Source organism: Ostrea edulis, chromosome 6 (assembly GCF_947568905.1).
Source record: "Ostrea edulis chromosome 6, xbOstEdul1.1, whole genome shotgun sequence".
Lineage (NCBI taxonomy): Eukaryota > Metazoa > Mollusca > Bivalvia > Ostreida > Ostreidae > Ostrea > Ostrea edulis.
This window is the reverse complement of record NC_079169.1, coordinates 25732037-25757991: the sequence shown is the minus strand read 5'-3', so window position 1 is coordinate 25757991 and position 25955 is coordinate 25732037. Positions and strand designations below refer to the sequence as shown.

General features: G+C 37.3%; 1 protein-coding gene across 1 annotated transcript; it reads right to left on the bottom strand.

The window, feature by feature from the left end:
- Positions 1-12103: 12103 nt before the first annotated feature.
- Positions 12104-16024, bottom strand: LOC130047226 (uncharacterized protein K02A2.6-like). The gene has a single exon (XM_056141834.1). The coding sequence runs from the start codon at positions 16022-16024 to the stop codon at positions 12104-12106; it is 3921 nt and encodes a 1306-aa protein (XP_055997809.1).
- Between the last annotated feature and the right edge of the window lie 9931 nt (positions 16025-25955).

Below are 25955 nucleotides of genomic sequence, written 5' to 3'. Positions count from 1 at the left end.
GAAACGAGTACACATGTACTTAGAAACGATAACCCAAAAAGCGTCAATCTATGGAGTCGAGTAGGAGCATGCGTCATGACCCACTGCGTTTAGGAATGCATATCGGGGTTTGTTTTTTGTGTGTTTGTCAGTTGCAAGATTTTCGTGCACATGCACCGGCTATAGTAAGGTCGATGGGAGTCTTCATTTTTTGTCACTGTCAGATTATAGAGAGTTCCCTGATGATATGATGATAGATCATTTACGCAATAAAAATTAATATACATCAAATTGTAGAATGTCACCTTTTCTCAGATTCATTTATTATTATTTTATTTATTTATGAAGCGCAAAATTACATATAGTTTCTATGCGCTACATATACATTCTTTAGTTTCTATTACGCCCAATAGATACCGAACAGCAGTGAAAATGTACATAATATGCATTACATACTATGTATAATATTTGTTTCCTACGTAATATTCGTAGACATTGTAGCCGTGTCACTGGGCGGACTCGAGGCGTTTAATTACTTTGTCCAGCAGTTGTGTCAGTATAGATTCAGTCTGGCGATACATGTAATCCTTGTTAATGAAGGTCTATCTTGAATTGTCTAAAATACATATATTGTCGTGTGATTATGAAGTTTTGAATTCAACAGTAACCCTGATTGATATCTGACTTTATGTGTAGGACTGAGGAAAATAAAATCCAGTTTATTTGAACTGACGGTCAGAGCGACGAAACGAAGTTTGAAAAATGGAATTCAACCTGAAAGAGTTACAATTAAAGCATGTCTGGTGAATGATACAAATCATATTCAATGAGACAAGTAAGTCAAAATTCCAGTACATTTAGATGATTATACAAATGTACATCGTCATTGATTAAAACAAATTGTCATAGAACATAGTTCGCATATCCGTAAAGATTTAACTGTATGTCCCGGTAGTTTCATTGTGAGTCCATATCCGTCCCCAGTTTTACTACTTCCAGGATACACATCACACTTCTTGCATGCACTCGACACGATCACTGTTTCTGACTGGAAGCGTGGAAGCAGCATGTAACTCTCCCAGGCACCCAGACTTCCAGTCCGGGATTACCATCACGTACTTCTGCCACAAAGCCCTCAACCGTTGCCCAGTATCTTTTAAACACAAGTCTTTATTTTTTTCTTGTTTATTGCATTATCTCGAATTCTGGGTTAAGTCGATAATCGGGAGTTCACTGCCTCCACCAAACTACAAAGGCTAACTCTCGTGGTCCAATAAACCGCGAAGAATTTCGCACGTCATGGCATTTTCTGTGTGCCTTTACTGTTTAGAAACCTTGCAATGGTTTTCCTGAATTGACAGCAAAACTCTTACACTTTAACAACAGTATTATAAAGATTTGCGTTCTTGGTGGTATATTATATTTTTTTCAATCGCAGCGTTGTAGGCATAAGTAGCGGTCTCCGGGATGAGACATGAGAGACATGCAAATTGAACGTATATTACGTAGCCGTAGTAACTGGGAGGGGGTGTCAAATGAACAGACTGGCTTTGCAATGTTAGATATTATGTAATATATTCAAACAGTTTTCAACATGTGCAAGCAGTGATTGTGTGATTGGATGAAACCTTAACGAACATGAGGACCATCATTCCATGTTGTCGCTTTGACGTCAGTTTGAATCGCGGGAAATAAGGTATTTTCATAATTCGTATATTTGATATATAATCCTGGTCTGTTTAAACCGTGTCATCATTACGTGTAAGCGTCATACGCCATTACTGCCGTCATAAAATTGATGAATGGAATTTTGCAGATGTAACGTTTGATATTCACATTACCAATGATTTTGTCTTTGATATCTCTACAAGCTGTCATGATTTTGGCTTTGAAAATATATGCGGGTATGAACTGCAACGCTTCACACCGGCCTATTTTTTCTGTCGCGCTAACATGAAGTGTGCAGCGGCTCGCTGGTCGGCGTGAAGCGTCGCAGTTCATATACCCTCAAAGGGATTTATCTTTTTGACATTACACATTAGAAATTGAGGGGCCCATGCTGAGATAATAGTAGTGTTAATAACTCATGGGGATGATTTGAAAGAAAAACACTAGTCAGAGCTAGCTTTAAAATTAGGAATGTTTTGCTTTTTCTTCAAAATCACGAAATTTGTTTTGGTAAGACTGCTCTGTGCGATATCTGCGAAAAAGAAATTAAATACACGTCTTTCTCTCCTATTTCCCAACCTCAAGTTTTTGTCAGATTATATGGGCCAAAGATTTAAACAATTCTAAACATGAACTGTAGTGATAGCTGCTTATATGTGGTGTAATTTTACTTCATTCATGTCCAGGCGGTACTCTTGACGTAAACTGGCATTGCATTGGTCCCTATATATATCGCGTTACAGAAATAAGTGACCTAGACTACAACGGTTATGAATTAAAAGAACCTCGACACAGAAAATTCTATGAATAGATATTGTCCTGAAGAGATGCTAGATGAACTTTGTGAATTGTTATATTTAATTACTTTTCACATTACCCCGAACGTTTGGTGAAAGAATATTGAATTTAAAAGTCACGTAGTGTTTCTACTTTATAAATTTGCACCAAATAGTAATTTTGATAGAGTGAAGAAATCATAAAGACATTCATTGTTGATACACAATTTTGTTTTAAGGGCAGTTGTTTGAAAAATTTATAGCGTATTATATAACCTAGATACATGCATTTATCTTTCACGGTGAACTGCTAGCCGGATTCTAGTGGAAGGGGACCGTAAAGTCTGCTAACACGGCCTTGTGAATACAAAAGACGAACGTAAGCTGAATGCGTATGAATCTATTATGTTTGTTTTATAAAGGTAAACAACAATTGATTTTTCCCCAGATTTTCCCGATATTAAAGGGATTAGAAGGTCGATGACAATTGTACTTACACTTTTGAAGGGGATAGTAAACTGTTTGGATTAATTAATGTTTTGTGATCTGATTTAGAGTAAACTGATTGGATTAATTAATGTTTTGTGATCTGATTTTTAAACGCCATTGATAAAACCATGCTTTGGTAAATTTCGAAAGCAGACAATTTAGAAATATTCTTTATTTCGCAATGATATGAATAAGATATGTTTACTTTGAAATGGTAATTTCAACATGACTTAATTCTACTTGTAATGGTGTAATACATCAGCTGATATATTCTTCCCTTTATTTTTTTCCTTATTGAGAAATTTTAAAGGGTGCAACAAAGAATAGGTGCATTCAGTGGAAGCAACAAATAACAACAGACTGATGCACTGGGTAGTAGTACCAGCCCCGATAAAACTACTTAATCCACCGGGTTAACCAGGTACTTTACAAACATTGACACCACCATTCTGTCACACTTGACCTGGTATATCATATTCAAGGACACACCGAGGGATATTTATATTCGAGTTGCTTTCTGTAACGTATATGTCTAGCCATCGTCTCAAGCCACGGTGCGGAGTCCGCATATAACTCTCTCCTATGATGGGAGAGGATCGTACAAATTGGCCGTGGTTTGTGACGATGATGTCTAGAGTATATCAACATTTAGACGTAATCTGAAAACCTGCGATAAACCACAAAAACTGTTACTGAATACAATGTGTCAATATTATTTGTTGACCGACAAAATTTACTAGATTTCTCAATTAAGCATACCAGAGTTATACTTAAAACAATTCACCATTGTCTTGTCGCGTTATCTTTACATCTATTTATTCTTTTAGCATTCATAAACTGTCTCAAAAGTATGAAAGAGAGCAAAAACCTGGAACTCGGGTCATTTCTAATTTGCACACTAGAAATAAGTTGTGTTGATACTGGTGATTAAAACACGTGTAAATATTATGAACGGAGTCTCTTGTCAACACGACTTTTGGTAGGCAAGTCTGTAAAATAAAAGTTTTGTATTATAATTACATCACTATATAAGTATTCCATCGTAATATCAGCATTAACTATTGTATTGTAATACCAGCATTAACTATTGTATTGTAATACCAGCATTAACTATTGTATTGTAATAACAGCATTAACTATTGCATTGTAATACCAGCATTAAGTATTGTATTGTAATACCAGCATTAACTATTGTATTGTAATAACAGCATTAACTATTGTATTGTAATACCAGTATTAAGTATTGTATTGTAATAACAGCATTAACTATTGTATTGTAATACCAGCATTAAGTATTGTATTGTAATACCAGCATTAACTATTGTATTGTAATACCAGCATTAACTATTGTATTGTAATACCAGCATTAAGTATTGTATTGTAATAACAGTATTAACTATTGTATTGTAATACCAGCATTAACTATTGTATTGTAATACCAGCATTAACTATTGTATTGTAATAACAGTATTAACTATTGTATTGTAATACCAGCATTAACTATTGTATTGTAATACCAGCATTAACTATTGTATTGTAATACCAGCATTAACTATTGTATTGTAATACCAGCATTAAGTATTGTATTGTAATAACAGTATTAACTATTGTATTGTAATACCAGCATTAACTATTGTATTGTAATAACAGTATTAAGTACTGTATTGTAATACCAGCATTAACTATTGTATTGTAATACCAGCGTTAACTATTGTATTGTAATACCAGCATTAACTATTGTATTGTAATAACAGTATCAGCTATGATAACTAACAGTTCTATTTGTATTATCTATATCATTATTAATATCAACATTAGATAATGCACCGTCATAAATTATAGTGATATTTGTTTTGTTCCGATTTTCAATTATCTAATGATATAATAAAACAGTTACAGACATTTTCTCGGTCAATACGATGTCTTAGCTCTCTAAGAAATACAATATTAACCGAGCATGGGGGTAGCTGAAGAACTTTATTGACCGAGAAAAGGTCAATGTATCTATAAAATATGACATAATTTATAGGATTATATTGTAATATCTCATTATCTTGGGAAGCATGCCATAGTTTTAGGAAACATCACAACTTCAAGGGTATCTGATAATATGTAATGATCTGGAGAATTCTACCACAATCTATAGGCATTATACCACAATCAATAGAAATCTAACCACAATCTATAAGAATCATACCACAATCTAAAGAAATTATACCACAATCTATAGGCATTATACCACAATCAATAGGAATCTAACCACAATCTATAGGAATCTAACCACAATCTATAGGCATTAAGCCACAATCTATAGACATTATACCACAATCTATAGGCATTATACCACAATCAATATGAATCTAACCACAATCTATAGACTTATACCACAATCTATAGGAATTATACCACAATCTATGAGAATTATGCGAAAATTTACAAGCGTTATACCACAATCTATAGGAACTATACCACAATCTGTGAGAATTATACCACCATCTATAGGAACCTAACCACAATATATAGGAATCATACCACAATCTATTCGCATTATACCACAATCAATAGGAATCATGCCAAAATCTATAGAAATTATACCACAATTTATAGGCATTATACCGAAATCAATAGGAAACTAACCACAATCTATAGACATTATACCACAATCTATAGTAACTATACCACAATCTATAGGCATTATACCACAATCTATAGGCATTATACCACAATATACATGTATAGACATTATACCACAATCTGTAGGCACAATACCACAATAAATAGGAATATAACCACAATCTATAGGCAATTTACCACAATCTATAGGCATTATACCTCAATCTAAGAAATTATACCACAATCTGTAGGCATTATACCACAATCTATAGGAATTATATCACAATCTTTGAGAATTATACCACAATCTATAGACATTATACCACAATCTATAGGCATTATACCACAATATATAGGAATCTAACCACAATATATAGGAATCATACCACAATCTATAGGTATTATACCACAATCCATTGCCATTATACCACAATCAATAGGAATCTAACCACAATCTATAGGCATTATACCACAATCAATAGCACTTATACCAAAATCTTCATGCGTTATACCCCAATCTGTAGACATTATACCATAATCTATAGGAATCATACCACAATCTATAGGAATCATACCACAATCTTTAGGCATTATACCACAATCTATAGAAATTATACGACGATATACAGGGCTATGCTAGTATTGTAATCAATGATCTGAGGAATTATATAGCAATCTATGTGGTTCTAAGATGATTTGTGAAAAAACTAGAAATTGTACATGCTGATAGATTATACATTGTTTAACGTCCCTCTCGAGAATTCTTCACTCATATGGGGACGTCATCATTGCCGATGAAGGGCTTCAAAATTTAGGCCTATGCTCGGCACTTACGGTCTTTGAGCAGGAAGGGATGTTTATCTTGCCACACCTGGTGTGACACGAGGCCTCGGTTTTTGCGGTCTCGTCAGAAGGACCACCTCATTTATTCGTCTATTACGACAAGCAAGGGGCACTGAGGAGCTATTCTTACCTGGATTCCCACGACAGCAATCAATATACATGTATAGGGGTATATGGTAATATATTATGTCCCCTGCATATTTCTATATTGGTGTTATAGTTTTCATCACTCTAGATCTCATCTTCTACTTCATATCAATTCAACTACAAACTGTGTAATGAATAACGTAATCATTGTAAATCATACAGTATTCTATATACAGGAGTGTGTCGGAAAAAATTACAAAATCAGCACAAGTATTGTATATGAATACTAGTATATTGAATAAATATACCCCATCTTCCCGCACTGTGTGATGGTGAGAAGAAATCTGGAATACGAATATTTCTTTCAGGTTGCTTTGTAGCTGATCTGAAATGAGTACAATGTATTCTCTTTGTTTATTCTATTTTGATAAAATTAAAGGGATTTAACTTTTCCTAGGTTAAACTTTTGATAAGCCAGTGCACGTGTCCTAGGAGAACTACTGTAGCCGACAATACTAATTTTAGACGATATTCATTCCTCATTCATCGATATCATGTGAATGAATTCCAGATTTTTGCGGTGTTTAAATTGGAGTGTAGCAATACCGGTTTAAATATCGCAGAGAAAGCCACCCCCGCTAATATTTTACATAAATACCAGTTAGGTAATACTAATGCTAGACTTATTCTCACAAGAGATTCAACGATCGGGTCCCGTGGGGATCCGGGTTAGAATGTCCTCAATATCCCTTGCTTGTCGTAAGAGGCGACTAAATGGGGTGGTCCTTCAGATGAGACCGCAAAAACCGAGGTCCCGTGTCACAGCAGGTGTGGCACGATAAAGATCCCTCCCTACTCGAAGGCCATAAGCGCCGAGTATAGGCCTAAATTTTGCAGCCATTCACCGGCATTGGTGACGTCTCCATATGAGTGAAATATTCTCGCGAGGGACGTTAAACAATATTCAATCAATCAATCAACGATCGGTTGGATCAGGGTTGTACTTTAAAGTACATGTATTTAAGTATATATGACTAACTTACTTGACTGCAATATACCTATAATTACATGTGTAATAATTGCTTAGACCTTATATAGCAATTCTAAGGATAAGAAATATTATGTAGTCACCCTTATTAAACTCTATAGTGTCTCCAATCATGAACTTATGACGTAAGTCATCCCAATAAAGGGATGACACTTAGAAATAGAGATTAGGGGCTCTATAAATGAATCTTTTGAAATTTAACCTATGAAGAATTTCAGTATATTTGTAAGTATTTCACTCAATACAGAAAAGGACTGGACAAAGGCTATATAAGCCTCCGTTTTCTATATATTTACAAAGTTATTATGCAACAAGTGTACACATTTTAAGAGGAAATGTTACATATTTTACGAAAAGAAAAACTTCAACATGTGTGGTATGGCTGTATTATACGTTATAATAATATCCCCCACTAATATGACTTGAGATTTTTGTAGGAAAATTAATTCTGATGAAGAAAAATTAATAAGGTTCTTCGATATGTCTTTTTTTTTTTTTTAAATGTTTCATGGCCACGCTTTTAAGGATCGTCAAATTGCACGAAATGGCGCAAAACTGGTTGCAAGTATGGTAATTGTTTTTGTAACACAATAATTCAAGTTCTAAAAAATAACTAAAATCAAGAAATTTTACGAGGACTTGCACATATTTATGGGGCCAAAATTAGCTTACATCAGACAGGTTGAATGAAGAGGCTTTTCTGAAATACCTCCTTTTTCTATATAAACCTCGAACTATTACAAGTATGTAGTATCGGCATGATATTTCCATGGGAAATTCTTAGATAAAAGAACACACCCAAGTGTGCTTGCACTAGAGGTTAACATATTACGGTAATACGGATGTCCAAGCCTAGGCGACATGTTCTGGTCCTCTGCAGTAGTTAGATGTTAGATATGTATAGACAGAAATAGAATATACAAATACGAACTGTGGTTAACAGGTTAAGAGAGATCCATTCTAAATTTAGACACTTCAGCGTGAATAATGAGATGCTATAAAACTACAACCTTGAGTCCATTTAGAATACACCAACCCATCAGGTTTGTCTGAGAACCAATGCACTTAATTCTTTGTGAAGTCTATGCAGTGCACACGCACTGAGGCGTTGAAATGTAGCCTACCTGTCGATTTGGGTGTAGATTATTATCGCGGTAAGACATTGACATGAAAATTGGAGGGACATTCAACCTACTTTCTGAAGCAGAAAGGGAATGATTTGCAGAAAACGAATTACAAGTGCATTGAAATAGGAATTATCTACATACAAAAATATCACTAATGTGCTAAACACGATTTCAAGCATTTGATTTTAAAAACACTGGTATACCGTTGCGAATGTTTGTTTATTTCTAGCCATGGAGCTTATGGATTAAAATGTGCGAGTGTCCGCAGTCGCAAAACCTGTAATCCTGTTACAAAACTGGCTTGTGTAATGCATGCTAGTACATCGTACTTAAATACAGAGTCCTGCAAAGATCATACCACGACTTTTAATTATCCATTATCTGGATCTAGTAGATGCACTTAGTCGTCAATTGTTGAGTAGGCTTCAGTTGATACTTTGAACGTTTCCACCGTCCTCAACTGCTAATTGTAAATTAACATTCTACTTTGTTGATAAAGAATACCCTTGTGAAAATAAAAATTTGGGAGTTCACGACAAAATCGCCGAAAACGATAACAGGCTCTGAGAAATGCCCTATAAATTCTTACGAATCCTAAATTCCTTTCGAATTTCTTTCAAACCTCGCGGTTACATAACAATCAATTGATGATTTTGTTTGGGATTCTTTTAGAGTTCTTACGAATGCCCTTGCGAATGATTGCGAGCATTTTATAAATGAGAAGACAAGACAAAGCAAGCATCCATTGCCAATGTTCGACAGATGCAGCTGCGTCAAGTTTTTCACATCATAATCTATCAAAAAATAAAGTTTATATAACCTTCATAATGCCTCCCCGTGACAGCCTCCCTTACCCATTCTCTCTTCCATCCCCCATTCAACCTCTCTCCCCGTGACAGTCAGACCCTCATTCAACCTCTCTCCCCGTGACAGTCAGACCCTCAATTCAACCTCTCTCCCCGTGACAGTCAGACCCTCATTCAACCCCTCTCCCCGTGACAGTCAGACCCTCATTCAACCTCTCTCTGTGACAGTCAGTTCCTCATTCAATCTCTCTTCCATTGACAGCCAGTCCCGTATTCAACCTCTCTCCCCGTGACAGTCAGACCCTCAATTCAACCTCTCTCTGTGACAGTCAGTCCCTCATTCATCCTCTCTCTGTGACAGTCAGTCCCTCATTCAACCTCTCTCTGTGACAGTCAGTCCCTCGTTCAACCTCTCTCTGTGACAGTCAGTTCCTAATTAAACCTCTCTCTGTGACAGTCAGATCCTCATTCGACCTCTCTCTGTGACAGGCAGTCCCTCATTCAATCTCTCTCTGTGACAGTCAGATCCTCATTCGACCTCTCTTCCCGTGACAGTCAGACCCTCAATTCAACCACTCTCCCCGTAACAGTCAGATCCTCATTCGACCCCTCTCCCCGTGACAGTCAGATCCTCATTCGACCCCTCTCCCCGTGACAGTCAGATCCTCATTCGACCTCTCTCCCCGTGACAGGCAGTCCCTCATTCAATCTCTCTCTGTGACAGTCAGTTCCTAATTAAACCTCTCTCTGTGACAGTCAGATCCTCATTCGACCTCTCTCTGTGACAGGCAGTCCCTCATTCAATCTCTCTCTGTGACAGTCAGATCCTCATTCGACCTCTCTTCCCGTGACAGTCAGACCCTCAATTCAACCACTCTCCCCGTAACAGTCAGATCCTCATTCGACCCCTCTCCCCGTGACAGTCAGATCCTCATTCGACCCCTCTCCCCGTGACAGTCAGATCCTCATTCGACCTCTCTCCCCGTGACAGGCAGTCCCTCATTCAATCTCTCTCTGTGACAGTCAGATCCTCATTCGACCTCTCTCCCCGTGACAGTCAGACCCTCAATTCAACCACTCTCCCCGTAACAGTCAGATCCTCATTCGACCCCTCTCCCCGTGACAGTCAGATCCTCATTCGACCTCTCTCCCCGTGACAGTCAGTCCCTCATTCAACCTCTCTCCCCGTGACAGTCTTTAAAAATGTCAATATCTGTAGCACTTAATCTATTGTGAAAACAAAATGTCAAAGTTTTAGTGAGATAAAGTTAGTTGAGAGAAAATAGCTGATGTCTAGATATAGTCATAGTAAATTATATTTTTTTTATCGGAGTTATCTCCCCTTGCAGATTTTTTTAAATTAAAGATTTTCATCATTTGTATGGTGACCTTTACTTTTTGCATATTTTGAAAGATCATGGTAATACGAATCCTCTCACCATGAGCTTTCTTTGGAAATTATATTTTATTTTTTGTGTGTCAGAAGTGTGTTTTTCTTATAAGGGTTAATGTTAATTGCAATGGTAGACATTTCTTATGTTTTATCAATTTGAAATTTCATTTGGTGAATCACTGTGTATGCTAATTAACTTTCATTTGATACCAAGTTTTGTCGTACTTAAAAATGCAAATTCTTTTTCAGATGGGTATGTGTGGATCAGATACCTTAAAATGCAGTTCTCTCATTTTAATCAGACTGCAAGAAGATCGCACAGAGTGGAGTTAAAGTAAATCTCTAATTCTTCCTGTTATCTATGTAAAATAAAATTTAATAATTATAATATACAAATTATAACTATTATAGAAATTTACCAATACCAGGACATGAACCTTCAGTGCTTGGGTTCTTTTATATTTTAAGAGTGCTGCCTTGTAATCTTGTTTTTCTAAACTGTACATTAAATGATACTACATTAAATGATACTTTACAAGACCATTTTGCTACTTTTATTTAATGGTCAAACATGAATATTGCATCACAGTTTACAAAAATAAATCTAACCAGCTCATATAAAACAACTACTAACAACAATTCATTTAAGGTGTCTCCTATTATTTACGTCGTGGGGGTGCTAGCTTGCCCCTATTTTAATTAGATTGAGCTTGCTCCTTCTAGATCCGGTCATGCTGATGACGTAGTGGTCTACATCAATTTCATTCATGATTCGTTTGAGCAAATAATGCATGCATGTACGTCACAAACCTTTGACAATCATTCAACTACTTTGGAAAATAAACACTGTTACCCCCTGTACTGTCCGTAATTGTCGTGCTCTAGACACTCATAAGAGGAACGCGTCTGTCCAATTCAACTCTTTAATTCTAAACTCCATAACTAAGCAATTTCACAAACCGCGTGGCTGAGGTTGTCAACATCAATTACTGACTTAATACTAAATATATAGCTTTCGCTGATAGAGCACATTCCTAAGTGTGGGAAAACATTTAATCTGAATGAACTATTTAAGATATAGACATTACATCCCTCTTCACCTTAGACAAAAGCAAATTTTTAAAATTTTAGAAATGACAGCCTGTTGATTTAAATTTTAAAATGCTAACAAACTCATTTTTATAACATCAAAACAAAATTATTATAATCTAATAACTAATCTAAGAAGTCAGAAAATTATAATCTAATAATAATAAGTCAGGTCCCTTTTTTCCTCAAGTGGTCACATAGTCTCTTAGATACGCAGGTGGCTTGTGTTCCCGGGATGGTCTTACGGTATCTGTGACAGAACGGTCTTTATCAGATTCATCTCCGGATTCTTCTGCGCTAATTTCCGGTTCACGCGATTCTGTTTCATTTTCGCGGTTCGATATGAATTTCTTTACAGCTGTGCAGTTTCGCTTTACTGATGATCCATTTTCATCTTCGAGTGTCACTGCATTCCTGCATTTCTCCCTCACGACAAACTTTTCAGGCGCGAACTCGGTTGACAGCTTATCGCGCTTAGGCTGACGTTGTACAACTGTGTCGCCAATTTCAACTTTGGACTCTACGGCGCCACGCCTCTCGTCCGCCCTTCTTTTGAATTTGAATTTCTGTCTCGCATCTGTTTCTCGTAATTCTTGGTGATCGATCCTTTTACTCATCTCTGGTAACTTGGTATGGATTTTCCGGTTATACAACAACTCTGCAGGGCTTTTTCCAGTTGTAGAATGCGGGGTCGTGCGATACGCAAGTAAGAACTTTGGTAATTCTCGTCTCCAATCCTTACGTTCCGCGTTTGCCGCCTTTATAGCTTTTAGTAATGTTCGGTTTTGCCTTTCTACTTCCCCATTCCCTTGCGGCCAGTATGGTGTGGTCCGAATGTGTTTGATACCATTTAAATCCAGGTATCCCTTAAACTCCTCCGACACAAACTGCGGTCCGTTATCACTCCGCATGCTGTAAGGTAAGCCGTGCCTTGCGAACATACTTTCAAGTTGGAAGATGATCCTCTCGCTAGTTATCTTCTTCATTATGGCTACTTCCTGGAATCGGGAGAAATAGTCTATAACGACTAATAGGTATTCCCCAGAGGGAAACGGTCCCATAAGGTCTATAGCCAGATCCTGCCATGGCCCGTCAGGTAAAACAGTTGTTCGAACTGGTTCGGGTCTATTGCTGTTTGTTAAAAGTTGGCATTGATGACACGCTCTGACAAATCGCTCGGCTTCTATATCGATACCTGGCCACCATACCTTCTCTCTTAGTCTCTGTTTCGTCCGGACAATACCCTGGTGTCCTTCGTGGGCCAGGGATACTGTTTGCCTCCTGAGGCACTTGGGCAATATGATGCGCGATCCACGTAATACTATTCCGTCAACGACTGAAAGCTCCGCCTCCACGGTACGAAATTTTGGACTCAGACGGCCGTCCCCCGTCTTGATCTTCCTCATAATCTCCGCGAGTTCTGGGTCCTCCGATGTTTTCTGACGAACTTCTTGGATGGTCAGTGCTTTTGGTACAGCATTTTCTGCGATGAAATACGCGTACTCCTCTGCAATGTGACGTATTCGACCAACCCGATTTCGGCTCAATCTCGATAGAGCATCAGCAGCATTCTTTGGTCCAGGTATGTAGACGATCTTATACTTATAAGGCTGTAGTCGCAAAATCCATCGCTCGATCCTGGCTGGTGGTTTTGACTTTGGAGAGTAAATGTAGGTCAGTGGCTTATGATCAGTCCAGATTTCGAACTCTAGTCCGTATATGTACATGTGGAACTTTTCACAACCGAACACTACACCCAGCGCTTCGCGCTCAGTCTGTGAGTATCTCTGCTCTACATCGGTTAGAGATCGACTTGAATATGCAATTGGTTTAAACAATCCGTCTGGTTGTTTCTGTGCTAGTATGGCTCCCAGTCCTACGGGACTTGCATCCACTATTATCCTCGTCTCGGCTTTTGGGTTGTAGTATGCTAGTGCTTCAGCACTTACAAGGGCTTTTTTAAGCATGTCAAACGCATCCTGGTGTTTTTGCGTCCACCTCCAGTGCGTGCTCTTCCTTGTTAGCTCGCGTAGTGGGGCTGCAATCGTCGAAAAATTCGGTATGAAACGCCCGCAGTAATTAGCTAGTCCAAGAAAACTCCTTATTTCAGAACTATTCGTCGGCGTCCTGGTCTCTGATACTGCTTGGACTTTTTCTTGGTCAGGCCGGATTCCTTCTGACGAAATCACGTGTCCGAGGAATACAATTTTCGACAGACCGAATTTGCACTTTTCTCTATTTAGAGTCAGTCCCTTCTCTGCCAATCTGTCAAGCACTTTTGTAAGCTTCCTGTTATGGTCCACCTCGTCTGTTCCGTAAACAATTATATCATCAGACAAATTTCGGACTCCTTCAATTCCTTGAATGACTTGCCCTATCACCCTTTGGTAGATTTCGGATGCTGAGGAAATTCCAAACATGAGGCGCTTATAGCGATAGAGGCCCTCGTGTGTCACAAACGTAGTTATCTCCCTTGATTCCTCGTCCAGCTCTATCTGGTGGTATCCCCAACGTAAATCAAGCTTGGAGAACACCTTGCTGCCATTCATGTCTTCCAGCATTTCGTCCACCGTCGGGATCGGGTATCGTTCACGTTGAACTGCAGTATTGGCCCGTCTCATATCGACACAAATTCGAATTTCCCCGTTTTTCTTTGGCACAACGACAAGTGGTGATACCCAAACCGTGGGGTTGTTTACCTTCTCAATTATGTCCATCTTCTCCAGCTCTTCAAGCTTCTTGTTCACGCTTTTTCTTACATTAAATGGTAAGCGTCGTAGCGGTTGTGCTACTGGAGTCACGGTTTTGTCAACATGAATTCTAAGCTGAAAATCTTTAAGCTTCCCTACTCCATCGAAAACAGTATTCCTTGTGGCAACGATCTTATCTATTTCGCTTATAACAGAACAAAGGTCTGACCCCTCGACTCCAATACGTAGAACTCCTAGCTCGACTGCTGTATCCTTCCCTAGTAAGGAAATATAATCACCTTTAACGACAGCAAATTCTGCAGATGTTTCACGTAACCCATACTTTGCAACTGTCTGAAAAGTTCCTAGTATTTGTAGTGGTTCCTTTGATCCGTAAGAAAACAATCTTTTGGTATTTCTCGATAGGGACATATTCTCGTTGTTAGCGCGGATGGCGCTCCATATATCGGAGTTTACGATGTTGCAGGTAGCGCCAGAGTCGATTAGCATTTGCACTGTAGCTCCGCCCACATTAATGTCTATCATGCCATTTGTATACTTGTCGTGCACGGCAAGCGCGAACTCGTCCTCCGAAGATTCGCTCTGTACTAAATGAACATGTTTTGTACTGCGGTCCCTACCTGCTTTTGTGCGCGGGGTATCCGATTTCGTTTTACACACTTTTGCGAAATGTCCCTTTTTTCCGCACTTATTACAATTTTTGTCCTTAGTGATTGTACAATTCCTTGCAATGTGGCCCTTGCGCCCGCAACGAAAACACGTGGCATCCCTCTGTGAACTTTTCTCACTCCCGTACCTTTTTGGGTGATTCACCGACGGTCTGACAGTATTAACATCAGAGTTTGAAAACGTTTCACTGCCCTTAAATCTGTCTGCTTGCTCGTCTACAATTTCGCCAGCTCGGGCTATATCCATCGCGTTTTTCAAAGTTAGTTCCTTTTCCTTTAGGAGCCTTTTCCTTAATTTTGACGATTTGCACTTTTCAACGATTTGGTCGCGAATATTGTCATCTGGCTTTTCAAACTCGCAGGTCACGGCCAACTTGCGCAACCTAGTCACAAAACTGTCGATTTTCTCTGTTTCACCTTGTGCCGCATTTCTGAACAAATGGCGCTCGAACGCTATGTTCCGTTTTGGTTGAAAATACTCATCCAATTTCGTTTTAGCGCCCTCCAAGTCGTCTCCCGTATCACCGAGGGTATCGAATATTTCCTGAACTTCACTTCCCGCTGAATGCAGAAACAGAGCCCTTTTTTGCGCTTTATCTGTAATGCCGGACGCTGTTAGGTAGAACTCAAAAGTTTTCTTCCATTTATCCCACCTTTGTGAGACACTGGTTTGGTCACCATTTACATCAAACGGACTTATTGCAGGTAGCTGCAATGCCTTTGCCATTGTGCAATTTTTTTTTATCCTCGTCGCCAATGTACTGTCCGTAATTGTCGTGCTCTAGACACTCATAAGAGGAACGCGTCTGTCCAATTCAACTCTTTAATTCTAAACTACATAACTAAGCAATTTCACAAACCGCGTGGCTGAGGCTGTCAACATCAATTACTGACTTAATACTAAATATATAGCTTTCGCTGATAGAGCACATTCCTAAGTGTGGGAAAACATTTAATCTGAATTAACTATTTAAGATATAGACATTACACCCCCTGCTGTGGTTATTAAACTATAGGTGTCAGGGAATGCTATCCCAGGGCACTCCGCAGATACCATGTTCATTCAGCTATTAGGCACATAATGTTTCAACAACTTTGGGGGGTAGTAGTTGAGACAATTTCAGAAAAGAGCAAATATTTTGAAATACTTAATGGAAAGGACATCGAAGTTTGGAGAAACGTCAGACTAAAGGAGAAAGAGATTATTAAGATGTTTTCATAGCAAATTAAAATATAGTAGGCGGAACGAATAATACATAACCTGTGATTATACAATTTACCAGTACCTTACAAATGAAGGAGTGGATCCACTTACAGCCATGTAATATTCACACTCCAGCTAGTACGATTTTACAGTTAGAGATTGTTTATTCTATAATTTAGTCTTTAGTGTATCATATTTGTTAACGGTGTAAATTATATTAAAAAAAAATTCGTTGTGTGTTTTATGTGTTATTTGTTTGTGTAATATATGTTTCCTGATAAAGACGCGGGCTGTGTCGAAACTTTGAGGTTTGAATAATCAACAGTGACGTGGCCTTTTCAGTGCTTCTCCGACATTACATAGGAAAAGAAATCTAATTGACAAGACTAGTAAAACGAAAGCGTTTTTATTTTGATCATCATATCTTTTACATTTTTAAAAAAAGGTACCTTTTCTTGATTCCATAAATCATTATTAGGATATGATCGGGAAATTAACATCAATAATATCATTTCACTGCATCACCAGCAGTGAAATAGCATTGACTAGCACAATCTGATTAAAACCAGATCCTGAGATCCGCTCACTTAGATCGCTACACTAGTGTAGCGATCTAAGTGAGCGGATCTCAGGATCTGGTTTTAAGTGTAGCGATCTAAGTGAGCGGATCTCAGGATCTGGTTTTAATCAGATTGTGACTAGCATGCATTGCTAAAATCAATCACTACTCATGGCAGTCAAATAAACAATTCAAATTTGTATTATGAACACAAAACGAAACAGAACGCAATATTTTGTTAAATGTACGAAACGTTTCAAAATGGAATTTGATCAGAAAGCAAAATCAGTATTAGTAGCACAAAATGTATCTGCATTTCTATCTTTTATTTACTGGTATTTCCTGTAGCATTGACCCCGATTTAAGACAAAAATACCCTTTGGCTTACACAATATTTTAAGATGAATGAAAAGTTCAAAGGTACTATACTGCAAAATACCCCAACATTATTATTTCAATGCTACTTCAGACATGATTGTAGTCACATTTGATACATATGTGTGTACGTACGCATTTCATCAGGTCATAATATCATTTTTGGGCGAGGCATATAGTCAAGGAAACTTTATAATGACATTATGTTTAAGATACATTAAAGTACAAAGCATGTCAAAGTTCTTAGGAAACCGTCATTGGTGACATTTCCTCTGACCTGGTAAAAGTGAGGGATTGACAAATTAATTAGACAAGTTTACATCGCTTTTCATTGGCTACATGTTACAGATATCCAGATGCATAATAAATTAAATATGTGACCTACAAATCAAATGTATTTCATATCCTTGATCAGCTGTTGATTATAAATGTAAACAGCGGTGACGATATTATCAGACTCTGACACGCACAAAGTACATGTATATGTGGTCAATAGTGAATACGAGGTGAAATTCATGAACATGTATTATCATTATTCTTACAATAAAATTTGGATTGCCGATAGTAGATCCCCTGAGTTCATAGAAGAACGTAAATGATCTGGGTCTATATTTCGCTTTATCGATATATTTATGGTTATACATTTATGTGTATGATACTAGAAAATCGCATGTTTCCCAAAAAAAAAAAACCCCCACAAAACTTCATCTGTTGTAATATGGTTTAAAGTCCTTTTCTTGCTATGACCAACATCTCAAAGTTATCATACACAATAGTTATAGACTAGATTTTATGACCTTTAATAATAATAATTATATATATATATATATATATATATATATATATATATATATATATACACCCTCCGTGCTTTTCCCATTGAAACGAATGAAAATGAAACATATATAACCTCATCATTATATTGGATTAGAGAAGAGTCGTTATTTCACTTACAAAATGTCCTACTTGTAAATATCCATGATTCGTAAACTATCAGAAACACGTGGATAATAATTAACAACAGACAACTGGACAGTTTTACATGTCCTTAATTCAGATATTATGATGAGAGCATTGCGGGGGTATCTAATTAAATTCAAAATCTACTTTATTTACAGATGAATACATATCTTGTTTTCATCGCGTATTCTACCAACACACAAACTACTACATTGTATTTCATCAAAGAATCAGACTGGGTCAGCTGGTTCATTGCATTGACCTTGTTCATTGCGACCTTATTCATTGCATTGTAAATGGCAAGCCCTCAGTCAACTGGCCTTGTACAAATTGGCAACGTCATACAGCTATGATGGTGCATGACGATTTTGACTCTTGCGTCAATAGGGATCGAAAATCTTCTTTCGTGGTTTTGGATATTCTTCACATGTGGTCGGAAACAAATTGAAAGTTATACCACAACGAACTTAAACTGATTTACTTTGTTATCAATCACCGCATAGTGAGGATTGTATTCCGAAAGGCAGTGCAGTGGTTTGGAGTTGTTTTGTTTTTTTTATTTCCCGTCATGTATATGGCCGGGCATATATAGTGTGTCATGTTTCTGTCCTTCCATCTTTCCTTCCGCCACACTTTGCGTTTACCTTAGTCCTGGAATTTTGGGGTTTAGGTAGCATTTTTTTGTTTGGAATCAATAAATTAACATTCAGAGTAATGAAAAAAGGCAAAACAGTTAAGGATTTCCATATTAATTTTCATTACAGACACTACTGAAGTCGTGTACCCCTATGTAGATTTTTATGAAATTCATTGGAAACAGTTATTTGTTGTTATTTTAAAATAAAAACAACAAAACATTTTTTGAATTGCATTTATTTATCGGGAAACATATCAATACCTAAAACACATGTCATTTTCAATATGTTCATCAAGTTTTAGAATGATATGTGCAAAATTATTGAATTAGCGTTATTCTCCAAAATGTTAAAAAACAAACAAATGTGGACGCATTTTCCTTATTGCATGGTTTACATATCATTTTTTCTGTTTATATTAGTAGATGTACATCTGTTATAGTTATTTATGAAAAGAAATCCCTACCTTTCCTTACTAATTTCAAATCTATAGCTTCCAGAGTATGTATACCCCCATAAAAAAACGAAGTCTGGCACCATACAGTTGAGCTATTCAAAATCACTCGGGATTAAAATTTTATGTAATTTCATGAAAGGACACAGATAATGATTCCATATCACCTTGGTAAAATGTTTCTCAAAAATAAAGGAAATATATCGCATAATGAACTTGATAAATAATTTAATGAAAACAGAGTTATTGTCCTTGGATTCAATATTTTGAAACATATCATTGACTTTTCAAATATAACTAAGACTTTTGAAATATTTTATGGCTAACAAGATTTTTTACAATAACAATTGAAAAAGGCTCCAACAAAATTTATGTTCCTGTCATTAAATCATTGGTTTTGCAAAATCGTATGACGTCACAGGAGTGTGGAACTACGTTAAGAGCGCTAAGCATAGGTTTAAATTTGTGGTACTTCCCCTACAGCTGGTGACGTCTCAGTGTGGGTAAAAACTTCTCGACGGGACGTAAACAAATTTTTGCGTGTGTAATTTTTCATTACAGTTACCCTGAACTGGGGAAAAAGACAAATGAAATTTTGTCCCCCAAAAACCCCAATAACTGAGTAACAATTATTTGTCAGTTTATACTGTAAGTTGATTACAAACCGGTTACCTCTTCGCTCTTACATCGGGTATGAAAAATTGAATAATGAAATATGTTTTATAGTGTTATGCTAACAAGGCATGGTGTTTGTTGAATTTTATTGCAAAGGTCAAATATGTTTCTCTCCTTACAATGAACCCTGTTTTTCGCTTATGCATGTTATATAAGCATGTTTAATGCTATAGTAGATACATATAGAAGTGTCTCTTTCAATTGTATATATATAATTCTAATATTTTATAAATACTATGAGCAATAAAAACAGAGACACGGTGAAAATGTATATGTACTTCTCCGGCATATCATTTATCTAATCAGCTCGACACCAAACACTGAACTTGTGTTCAACCCATTTGAAAAAGGTTTTCCTTTTGTGTCTCAGAACATTCCATAAATTTTATATAAACAGGCGATTTAAATTAGAAAGCAAAAAATGTGTATCTGGGGTTTATGTTTCCGACAGATACACATCAGAACTCCGATCCTTTAATAAAGAAAACATAGATTTGTTTATATCATAAAGATATCGGTATGGGAATCACTCAAGTATATGTTATCCAAGTAATGTAACTAATGAAAACATCCTTCAAATTATGTTAATGCTATTCATACGACATTTCCTAATGGATGGACGGACGGACGGACGGACGGACAGACAGACGAAAAGCGCCATAACATAATACGTCCCGTCTAATGACGGGCGCATAAAAACTAAAAGGAAAAACAGAGTGCCAAAGACTGGAGTCAGATTCGTATAAGGATCAGAGCTATGTATGAGGGAGATAATCCTTAATTTTATAATGAATTTCTAAATTTCATCACAGCAATTAAATATACATCCGTATTTTCAAGCTAGTAACGAAGTTCTTGGCTACTGGGCTGTAGAGACCCTCGGGGACTAACAGTCCACCAGCAGAGGCCTCGACCCAGGTACTGTAAATATGATTATGTTACTAGTATAAGATATTCTGATCAGGCCACTCGCTCTCTTATTCCTGTGCTCAAAGGGAGAAGATGCAAAATACGAGGGCGAAGGAGAAGAGGGCAAGGGCGACAAATTGAACGTGCACAGTTGTAAGGGCAAACGAAACGGAGCGAAGCTAAATATCCTTCTTTCATCTTCATCACCCTTGCGTGATAAACGCATGCCCAATACGGATGACTTGATTATCAACTTCTATCATATTCTGAAAATAAGATTATTACTATCCATAAGCAATTTTAAAATAAACTACATATTTGTTTGCAGGGATATTTTTTTGTTCGTAGGATTTAATATTTATTTCGACATGGAAAGTAAAGACTCCATTATCAACTGCATATGATGTTGATTCGTTACGCAAAATCATTCTGCGTATGATCAATTTTTAAATTGAAGCAGACTATTAACAAAGTTGATGTTACCGGGGTGTCAACAGTCTCGTTTAAAGCCATTTCGAAAATTCTGTAGTCGTTTATGTATCTAATTTGCAAATGCTGTCTGACGTGTTCATACAAATTGTTAGGCCGTTCTTCGGATTACTCCCACTTACCTGAACAAGATATAGGGCTCACGGCGGGTGTGACCGGTCGACAGGGGATGATTACTCCTCCTAGACACCTGATCCCACCTAGTATGTCCACGGATCCTTGTCTGGCCTTCTCTTAATTTGCTATTCTACATAGGATTTATGAGATTGATCATTTGTTTGTCATTTGCACTTGTTCATACATTATGTGACTATCCCTTATTTTATTTCATGTAGTAGTGCTGAATTAGAGTGTATGGAATTTAATGTTTAAGGATATACCCCTTCCCCGCCAAGTGTCTGTCTTTGTCCTTCTCTTATTTTTTTTTTATTCTTCATAGGATTTATAAGATTGATCATTGTTTGTTATCTTCATTTGTTCATACATGAAGTAACCCCCCCCCCCCCACTTTATTTTATGTAGTAGTACTGAATGGTAAGAGTGTATGTTTGAACTGATTACCTAAACCCATGTATTTACGGATGAACGCTTCTCTTACTCCTGGCAAAAGAACTGCATTATTCCAAATCTACATTATCTTTCTCGTAATATTACACATATTCATAATCCCGCCCTGTAGAAAAGTAAAGGACTTGATAAGTAGATCCATGCAACATATATTTCCAGTCTGTGCCAAACAAAATGGAATAATCTGATACAATGCAACATGTATGTGCGACAAGCATGCAGCCTCGTATCCCTTTATCATATTTAAAATAACATCAAGTAGCTAGATGTAATTCTATTAATTGCTAAAGTGGTGTTCAGAGCGATGCCGAAAAGATGGACACAACCAATAGAGGGGAGATGGGCATCTGTATAACTACATGTAAAACTTATACGGTAACAATTTTGATGCACCAGATGCGCATTTCGACAAATAATGTCTCTTCAGTGATGCTCAACCGAAATGTTTGAAATCTGAAATAACAATGAAGTTTTAGATCTATTATAGGGAAAAACAGTGTGCCAAAAAATAGCATTCAGGTTTTGATCCTCTTGTGAAACACTAGCCTCTCCTGACCGAGGATACAATCAAAAGTAGCAGTAATTTCACAGCATTTAAAAAAAAACGGATTCCAAAAATAAGGTATTAGTAGACTTTTAAAATTCATAACAAGACTACGGACTATGAAATATTGATCAAAATGAGAAGGAAATCACATACGAAAAGTCATAAATCGTTAATATATACATGTTTGCAAACGATTTTCTATTTCAAGGGCTATACATTTGAAATTAATTGAACAGGGACGGGGGCACAAGCATTCTGCGAAAGGCTGAAGACGATCCGAAACAAAATGGAAACGACGCTGTGCACAGAAATCGGCAGTTGGACAATGAGAATGAAATGAGCAGAGAAACGAACCATGAAACAAGCAGATAATGCTCTTCAACGAAGGGTCGATGAGGAGAGAGTCGAGGACATTCTCTGGCATATACTAAGTTTAGGTCTTGCACAAAGTAGAAATTTCAGGTGCTCTTTAAGACTTTCAGTAAACGGCGTAAATACCTGTACCTGTTCTCGTGCATTTCGTTTTGATCATTCATATACAATATACTGAGGAAACGGTAAAATATATTTTACAGGAAAGTAAACGAGGCATGCGACAATAGTTACGTCATAGTAAAGAGACAGTGGGAAATTCAGAAAGGAGATTTAGAGGTAATTAGAGCTGATTGACGAGAACACAAATAATAGCGAGTGAAACGATGCAACGAGCTCGCTCCAAACTCCCCGTCGAGGCCTCATTACGTCACCTACGTATAGACCTCTCCTATGTGACGCAGTATAAAATATACAGATTTGTATATTGTGAGTCCGCGATTATCACGCGGGCAAATAACACTAAAAAAGTAGTTCGTAGTTAAAGCTCGAAAATATTGAATACATGTATATGAAAATATATATTATTGACATTAATATACAAGTATGGATTTTAATTTGAACATAAAATGATCAAAATATCATTAAAAAGTAGGGAGACTCTGTTCAAATTATAGTGTTAAGTAATGAACTTGATGTTTACTTTCTTGTTTTGAACTGTTAACGTTTGACGTTATGTTTTTCGTCATTCTACAGTGACGTCACACAGTATACACGGCCTAAGTCGCTATCCCATAATGCCTAACTGGAAGAATTTGGTTTGTGAGCAAACAAACTCTGGCGGAAGTTTTATGTTTACTCATGTAAGTCACGTGATTTGCTCTTCATCAGCTGAAAAAATGATGGGGTTTAGCGATAATGCTTCCGGTAAAATCTCGCCGTGGCTGCAGTATACTTCATTGAAAATCCCGTAAATAAGATTATAAATTGTTTGGAAAGTACCAAAAACGTTTTAAATTCCAGACAAGCTTTGTCATAGCTTCTCACGTTTTATTGTTGTTAACACATGCTTAGTTTGAAAGAGAAAAAACATAGCAACTACTATGACGTCACAATGTAACTGTTTACATCGCCTGCGTAATTTTTCCCGCGTTAAATGCAAGATGTTATGGGGCTTCGCTCGTCTCAATGGTCACACCGTAAAATATATTGGAGCATACTGTATCTTTAATTATTTAACGTTATCATCCACCGAAATTAAATCAAAAGGACTATGTATCTTAATAACAGCCTTTTTTGTCTCCCAAAATCATGGTAATTCAAAATGAATGTATATTTACGGAGATTGCTATTCTGTCTTTTGTGGTTTTGGCTTGTATAATACAGTTTACGGCGCAACTTTGTGAGTACTGTCATCTTTTAGTATTCGTTTTCGAGCAACTAGCTATTGGGCCTTTTTTGGTGTTGTTGTTGATTTTGAGCAACCTATTAATTGCGAAATGGCAGACAAGGCCCGTAGGCCGAATGCCGGCTCAAAGATGTAAGAAATAATGAGAACTTTGAGAGAGAACGACTCGTTCTCCAAGCCATCACCAGCACCCGAATTTATGGAACAGCACGTACAGCCACAACTGGCTCAGGGGTCTGTGACACCAAAGGGCATTTCGGATCTTAACTAAAGTGCCGTGAAATCGAGCATCAACTCCAAAAAAATGGGTCTTGAACACAGATGTGGAGAACTGCAGCACTAGTCCCACAACCCCCTCCCAACTCTGGCCCTCCAGATGATGCTGGTCGACCTAATATATTGGTACAAGATTGAATGACTTTACTTCTGATACTCCAGTGTTCATATGTGAAGCTCAGTCATACACGCAAAATTATTATTACCAAGAGCTGTTTTTGGAAAAGGTGGACCTTAAGTCTGCCTACAGATCTGTTAACATTCGCCAAGCAACTAGTTTTATAGGTTTGAAATGGTGTCTGGGGAAGGATAATAAATTTACATATTTGTGAAAGGTGAAGATAACGAACAGTGGTCAATTTCATAACTCCTATAAGCAATACAAAATAGAAAGTTGGGCAAACACGGACCTCTGAATATACCAGATGTGGGATCAGGTGCCTAGGAGGAGTAAGCAACCCCTGTCGACCGGTCACACCCGCTGTGAGCCCTATATCTTGATCAGGTAAACGGAGTTATCCGTATGATGCAAAACTGCCCTTTGGGACTGCTAAAAGTCCCTGTATTTTTCAAAACTCCCGCGCTAAAAAGCGAGTTAGTAAGGAATCGGTAAGCTGAACTGGGCATGCCAAGTGATTCAGGGAGGACGTACCTTTCTTCAACATGTGATCGATGCGAAAAATTTCTTCGCAAGTAATCTGATAAGATACTACTTGATTCTTTTCGCAAATATTTGGAATGGTGGATATTATTCTTGCCAGTTTTTAATGGAACAGTGCAATTCCTGGATACACAACCTTTGGTCTCTAGTGACAGATGCATGCCGTTCTGTTGGTGGTGGCTACTACGCGGATGATTATTTTTATGTGAATTGAACTCTGGGGTTGCCTTCCATAGCTGATCGACATCAATGTCAAAGAAAATGTGTCCATAATATTTGCATTACTGTGTTGGGCACCCTTGTTTCGTAACAAGAAATTTATAGTGCATACATACAATACCACCGCAAAGGCATACATCAACAAAGGGTCCAGCAGGAATACCTTTATCATGGATTGGCTCAGAAGCTTTTTTTTTACTCAGGGCTTCTTCAACTTTAGTGTTAGCGCATTCTTTGTAAAAGGGAAGTTGAATACCCTTGCAGATGTCATTTCTCGGTTCAATTAACCGAACATGCTCCATAAACTGTATGAAATGCTACCATTTGATGAGCCATGTATTGTGCCCTTCTCAACTGAAGCGCTTGTTTTACATGCAAGGTGAAGATAACGAACAGTGATCAATCTCA

What these genes read in the sequence shown, in the direction of transcription:
- LOC130047226 (XM_056141834.1), bottom strand. Translation starts at nt 16,024, where the DNA reads ATGGCAAAGGCATTGCAGCTACCTGCAATAAGTCCGTTTGATGTAAAT.